This window comes from Chelonia mydas, chromosome 9 (assembly GCF_015237465.2).
Source record: "Chelonia mydas isolate rCheMyd1 chromosome 9, rCheMyd1.pri.v2, whole genome shotgun sequence".
Classification (NCBI taxonomy): domain Eukaryota; kingdom Metazoa; phylum Chordata; order Testudines; family Cheloniidae; genus Chelonia; species Chelonia mydas.
The window spans coordinates 36,439,251-36,446,595 of record NC_057855.1 but is presented as its reverse complement, the minus strand read 5'-3'; the positions used below and the strand labels follow the sequence as shown (position 1 = coordinate 36,446,595).

Here is a 7,345-nt window from a genome sequence, read left to right as displayed (position 1 = left end):
GAGCCTAATTAATGGAACAAACTTCCATGCAGAGTGGGGCCATAATAGCCAAAACTTTTTTAAATGGTAAGGGAAGCAGTCATCATTTTTATAAACACAAAAAATATATAAGGAGGGAGTCCCCATCCATTGTGCTACCATAGTCACAAAAATAAGTTGTCTTAGCTCATAGCTGTGGGTTAATGCCTGATTGCTACACAGCAACATAGGGAAAATTTATGATATTTTGAAGAACCTACTTGCTGGAGCTTTCTCTTTCCTGATTAGATGTAGAACTGTCATGAAAAGTTTGGATTTCACTTGTTTTTATATATTTTATAAGCTTCCAGTGCAGTGTGTCTTTTCTGCTGAATAGATCAGCCTCCCCTAGATCCATAACCAATCATCTTATGTGGCCAGATTTTCAAAAGATTCCGTTCAGCCTCAGCTCCAAATGATACCAGGAGAGAACTGCAATTGCTCAGCACCTTCACCAATCAGGCCAGCACATGACTGTGTAGCCCAAAAGGCCAGAAGTATTTTCTGCTGAATAATTTCAAAAAATCAGTTAAAGCTAGGAAGATTGGATATTGAAGTAAAAAATGTTTTCTCCTAAAAATCATATTCTATCAACTGTCATAAAGAAACACAGTCTACTGTCCAGAAATAATATTTATTCATCAACAATAAAACAAAGAATAGAAAAAGCCTTATAAATAAAACTATATATATGCTGTATTTTTATTCAGTACTCCACAAAAAAACACTACAGACAGTAATAAAATAATTGAATTAATTTAAAAAACTTCAAATATGATAGCACTGTTCATTTATCATGTTGTATCAACAATGCAATGGTCATTTGTTTACATATTACGATTTTACTTAAATTCATAACCCTGCTCCTTAAAACAATTGAACCAATTTGTTACTTGATCCAAGATTTATAACATATATGTATATCCATAAACAATAACAGCTCTGAGAAAGTTATGCAGACTGTTCAACGGTAACTGCAAGTTGTTTAGGGGGGAAAAATCACAAATGAATTGGGGTAAAAATCAAAACATTGCAGAAAAATTATATGTGGGTAACAATTACATATTTTCCATTGCCCTTTTATTAATGTGATTTCTTCCTTTGTCTGATTGATCCTGGTTTAGGTACTCCAGCACCTTCACTAACATATCTTCATCCAGATACTGCCTGTTTTGTGTGTCGTCATTCTCCCGGGCCATGGACAGCCTTTTGCTGAGTGAGGCTAGTTTATCAGATTCTTGTGGTCCCAGCTGATTTAGATGTTCTTTGATTGCTTGCTCAAACTGGTCATCTTCCTGTAGATCATTTTCAGATGAAACTGGGACTGGAACGCGTTTCAGCTGGTTTGTATCGATAACTTCAGGGTATTTTGCCAACATCTTTGCCAAGTAATCTGCTAGTTCTTCATCTTTTTCATTTAGTTTTTCATATTCCATTTGTCGTCTTTCCAAATCATTAATCCAAGCAGCTTTAGGAAGTTGATGTCCTTTAGGTCTTCTGGGAATGTAAGAAAATCTTGGAAAACTGTTCTCTTCATTAAGCTGATTTACAAAGTAGGAGGTTTTCTGATTAGCTAAATTATCAGTCCCTAAAAGATTGACAATATCTTCAATATTGAGGTCTTCAGGTAGATTATCTGGCATAACATTAATTGGCTGCCTCATGTAACCATTTTTAGGGTTCATTTTATTTTTAAATATATCTGTGTGGTCTAGATTGGTTTCAGAGATGTCATCCTCAAGATCTTCTGGGAGCTCTGGTTCTTGCTCCGTCTCCACCCTTTCACTCTGCTGCTGCTTTTCTCCAGTTTTCAACATGTCTAGTAAATCCTCTGGAGGGATTTGTAAATTCCTTGAGATTTCTATTAGTTGAGAGATAGACTGAGGATCAAGTTTTTCCAAAAATATACCTGCCCTTTTTTCTTCATGTCCAGTCCTTACCCTGCCATTTCCAATATTGCTCATCAGCCTCTTCAGATAATAATTCATTAGCTTTGTAATGTCATCTGACATTTGATCTTTACTGTCTCTCCTCATTTCATCTTCCAGGAAGGCTTGCTTCCCTGATCTCTTCATTTCATCATCAATTTCTTCTTCATTTTTATCAATTTCCTCTTTATGATCTTTTATCTCTTCTTGTGTTTGGCTTTCCACTTTTTCCTCTATTGGATTCCAGTCTTCTCCTCCCACTACATCTTCATAAGCAATATTATTAACTTTATATACATCATCTTCATCTTCTGTGTACAATTTCTGATCTTCATCCAGCCTCTCTTTTTTGTGATTACTTGGTCCTGTCATTTTCCCCAGCTCCTGAAAGACAGACTCCAAAGTAGCAAGGCTTTGGGGTGTATATTGTTCTTCTACTATTTCATTGGTGCGCTTGAAAGGACTGTCTCTTGAACTTTCTTCATCATGTACATGTGGCATTTTGTCATGTTTGTGTCGTCTCTCAGGCCACTTATAAGCCTCATAATCATCACTCACTCCAGCTGGGAAGTTATCTGAACTCATACTATATGGTTTATTTTCTTTTGATCCAGCCTTTGACTCTTTTTCTGTTTGCCTCAAGGCTTCCAACATTGACCTAACCCATTGTGACTCATCTTCAGTCAAAGAATCTCTTCTATTATCTGATAGATGACTCTGATCTTTGCTTTCTTTCTGCTGCAGAAGAAATGGGGCACCTTGATAGAAACTGTAATCTTGGCCATTTTCTCCCTTGTTAGCTTGTTTGCGGAGATTTTCTATATATTCCAAGGCTTTGATCATATCTGGGCTTGGGAGCCTTTGTAAATTTTTCCCTAAATAGTCTGGGTTTTTCTGAAGCAGCTGATAAGGTTCGATTGATGCTGCATCAACACAACAGATTAGGACAAAGAAAAAGGTGAGAGAGGAGGCTGCTCCAAGCCAGCAGGGTTTAGTATCTGCCATGTTTGAAATCTTTCCTTAAAATAAAGAAAAAGGACAGTTAACATACAGAGATAGTTAGTAAAGTGTGAAGCAAAAGCAAATTTGAGATTGCTGCTTTGAACTGGAACTCATGGTATTTATGTTTTTATTAATTATGAAAAGCCAATGGCATTCCCATATGATCCCTTTATGGCAACTCTAGATTTATTGTGGGTTTATCTGGAAGTCTTTTGGGTCATTCCTTTGATAAGGTTAATGGAACCAACTGGTTTGAAATGATAAAATCTTTGCATCTTCATACTTTGGCAGGTAAAAAGCCCCTAATAAAGTTAACTTATATATAAAGGAACTTGATTTTCCAATCTAAACAGAAAACCGAAATCCTACATAGTTCATAAAATACCCATTTATGTATCTAGATACTGATTTGAGCATCGGCATTTGAAAATTTGGCCTAAAATATTAATACAATCTTAGTGATAAACTGTACATAGAATCCTGTTGCCCAGTTGTCCAGTCTGCTACTACACTGACTCCACTGAATGGTTTTATTCCAGGCTAATGCCAATGTGATAGAATGGCCAATAAAATCATGAGGTGATTTATATGTTTACTTGTATGAATATTTTAAAAATATTAAAATATTCCCTTATGCTGCTTTTCAAGAATATTATTAATACACAAGTTTGTTAACTTTTCCATAGGCAGTGAGGAAAGCTAAGACCCTTTGTGGGTTAATCTATTCTGTCCCTTAAGGGTATCATATGTTGATGCCTTCCTAAATCACTGTTTTTAAATGGACTTGGTTAGGCAGAGGCTGAGTGGCAATTTCTTCTGTGGTGGCTAACCAGTCTTTCAGTTTTGCTTTGAAATGAAAATGGGTGTTTTGCCATTCACTTCAAGCGAGTAGGATGGATACACGTGTAGAATCTTGGCATTACGGGCCAAATTCTCTGATGCGTGAAAGCCCCATAAGTTAGTGGAAGTGCACGGCACCAGAGAATTTTGCTCTATAAAAAAACAGAAGTAAAATAAGTTAAAATATTATACCCATCATATATGAGTGACACAGTCATGTCACTGCAACATATGAAAATATTTCTATAAAAGGCCCAATCCTACAAGGTACTGGGCATTCTCGCCACCAACTGAGGTTAAAGACTCCACTCCTAGGAGATGCTTAGCACCGCAAAGGACTTGGCTACAACAAATACTAGCCTATTTTACCCAATTCAATTATATTATTCCTTCAGTCATGCATAAAGTACATTAAGTGAGAAAAATGGTTAGGATAGAAAAAAAACACTGAGCTTAATTGACTTATTTTGTTTCATTCACTTTTCCCATGAGCCTATGGAAAACATCCTGGTAAGATGTTAGTGATTCATACTAGCAGAAGGACCTACACAGAGTAGAATTTACCCATGGTTGTAACAGTGGATATGTTCACTTCAACTTACACATAGTGTTTCCATTCAGATGATTCTTTATTGTGGTTTAACATGAAATAATTGGACAAAATAAAGCAAATAAAGTAGCCTCAGTTACCCACAATTGCTTTTTTTTCCCTCCATGCCTGCAGCAAATTATCATTGTGAATATCAAATACTTTATCCAATCACGTATTAATACTCCAGAATGGATTATTTCAGAGCAATCAATAAACACCATCTCTCTGTATCCTTAAACAAAAGCAAGAGAACCCTGTACCTTCTGTTATGGAAAAGGCTTTAGCTTTGAAAGGGATAAAATCAGTTCAAAAAAACCCCACAAAACCCTGCACAGTTAACATTTTTATGTTGATTAGAACCTATAGTTGCAATAGAATGAAGCTAATGTTTTTCAGTGGAGAAGTTGGTTATTGATTAATCTTTAGTTTATTCATAAATAAAATACTGTGCATTTTAAGTTGCTGAAAAATTATTTCATAATAATAGATCTAGATCTTCCAGGTAAAACAGTCCATTAAAATCCTCCCTCTGATAAAGATGATTAATTCAGCCTCTGACAGTACATGCTATTTATACAGTATTATATCCTCTGTAAAACTCAGGAAAATCTAAGTAAAATCATGAAGGATAAACACAGGCAAAGTTTAGACTGGCATTCGACTAGCATTTTATTTAAAAAATATTTCATTTTGAGATATGATATTTTATTAATTCCTTTCTGAATATTTCATATGCACTTCTGTCTGGATCAGTTTCACTTCCAATTTATTGGTAGATGATATTTGAAATATTTGAAAATAACAGTTGTATATAATTTGTTTTAAAACCCCTGAAACTAGATTACAAATGTGATACCTTATTTAGGGAAAATAGGCTCCTCCCCAATCCTAATTTATAAATATGAGAAAAATAGAGTACATTTTTCATTATGTCAAATCCATAAAAACATTCTCTATTATTCCTTTTAAAGCACATTACGATAAAACAGCTGTTTTCCCAACAGCTGTAGAATTGTGGTGCTAGTCTGTATTGTGCTGTCCTGTTAGCACCTAACAAAGAGAGAAGTCATCTCTTACCCAGACTCTTATCCATCAAATTAAGTAGTCACCATTCATAAAATGAGGGGAAATGTGTACTGTCAAAGGAAATACAGAGTGACAGAGGGTCTTCTGAGAAGAGGCAAACAATCAAAAACAAAATTCCCCTTCTGGGGTGTTTCCATGGCAGCAGTAATATTTCCCCTTGAGCCCTTTCCTGTAGATTCACATGGTGCTCTGATAGGAATATAATATTTCCAATTAAAATTTTGCATGAAAACTCATAAGCTTTCCTATGGAACTTGCACAGAATTCATAATGCTCTGTGAACTACAGCAGGAATCCCTATGGGACTTGTCTGTAAGGAAAATGTGAAAATGCAACACACCCTCTTCATCATTTGTTTGCTTTTTGAGCAATTAAAATTGGTTGCAGTCAATTAGCTTCCTTAAAAGTTTGTCTTATTGCTAGTATACAAACTAGGGTTCATATTAAGATGAATTTTAGTATTTTGTAAATCAAGTGGTTTCTGAATTGGCATACTTGATTGTTTAGATGGGTGGAAGATTAATTGAACTGTACATGTATCCAAGGCAACCTCTTATTTTACACAATTATTTTAAACATGCCAGTGAACCATTGGGAGTGAATGAAATCACAAAGAGAAACATTAAATGATGTGTGATAGCTTCAGCGAACAAATTAAGCTGATGTCAAATTGTAATCACTAGCTGAAGAACCATTAACTTTTCCCACTTATTCAGTATTTTAATGATATCCTTTTAATTATTTTTAAATCCATATCTAAATCATAGGTAAGAAATACAAAAGAGAAAGATTCATTCATCTGGAAAACACTATTTCTATGCTAAATGAAGTGCATCAGGTTGTTATGGTCCCTAATTGTGCTGGTTTCCTAGTGTAGAGTGGAATGGGAAAAGCTCTGAACAAACAACTTTACATTCAGTCTTTGAAAGTACAAAGAAAAAAGCTCCCTTACCTGTGTGACTTAGATAGCAGAGCGAACCCAAAGCATGATCTTCCTTGTCGTTTTGCGGTGAGTTTGTGGACTGTTTTCAGCACTAGAACAGCTCCCTCTGCTTATACTGTACATCACCTGACTCTGCACTGCCACATTGACGTCACCTCACCCAGTCACAAACCACAAGCACGGCAGAGCTGTTGAGAGAATGCTGGAGAAAAATAAGTTTGGGCTATTTTTGAGATAATTCTTCTGTACAATTATGCCCTCTGTCTGCCTCTAGAGATCACTACAGTTTTCATAGAATCAAAAAGACTCAGGGCCAAAGAGACCCTCTGAATAACAGAGATAAGAACACTGGGAAAAACCCCTCAACAAAAATTTTAAAAAACTACAATGAACATTCTGTGATCTGCATACAATTAATAGACGGCATTGTGACTTTCAACTCACAGCACCCTCTTTGACAATACCAGCCAAAATGGCTATGAAATTATTTTTCTAATCTAATACAATAATAAATGCTTTCAGTTTATAAAGTCAGCATATACATACCCCAGCTTTTAAACTGCATACAGCCCCTAACATATATGCATTGGAAAGAGCCCACAGTACTGTTTCCAGTTTGATTTTGATAGGCCCACACAGGTGACAAGACTACATGTGCAAAGACTGGATAGCAAAGTAGAAATATGTGAGTTTTATAAAGCATGTGCACTGGTGGCCAAGGATTAGGATACGGTATGGAAGGGCTCACATGATACACATGGTCAGGCTATCTATTGCCCAGTTTTGCATATGCCTTTCCTGTGGGGCCACTGTGCCTCTCAGGAGCTGGACCTCCACAGTTTGAGTGGGATTGTCAAAAGCACTTGAACAGGCCATCATGGAACATTTATGAAACTCCCACTTCTTAATCTCATAAAGGGTCAATTCTGTCATTCC

At 35.9% G+C, this 7,345-nt stretch overlaps 1 protein-coding gene across 1 annotated transcript; it reads right to left on the bottom strand.

Moving 5' to 3' along the window:
• Window positions 1-638: 638 nt before the first annotated feature.
• SCG2 (secretogranin II) lies at window positions 639-6,569 on the bottom strand. The gene is made up of 2 exons (XM_007058182.3): window positions 6,419-6,569; window positions 639-2,965 (listed from the first exon to the last, which is right to left on the bottom strand). The coding sequence occupies exon 2, from the start codon at window positions 2,949-2,951 to the stop codon at window positions 1,077-1,079; it is 1,875 nt and encodes a 624-aa protein (XP_007058244.1). The 5' UTR covers window positions 2,952-2,965; window positions 6,419-6,569; the 3' UTR covers window positions 639-1,076.
• Window positions 6,570-7,345: the final 776 nt, after the last annotated feature.

Coding starts and splice junctions, on each gene's coding strand:
- SCG2 (XM_007058182.3), bottom strand. CDS start 2,951: ATGGCAGATACTAAACCCTGCTGGCTTGGAGCAGCCTCCTCTCTCACC.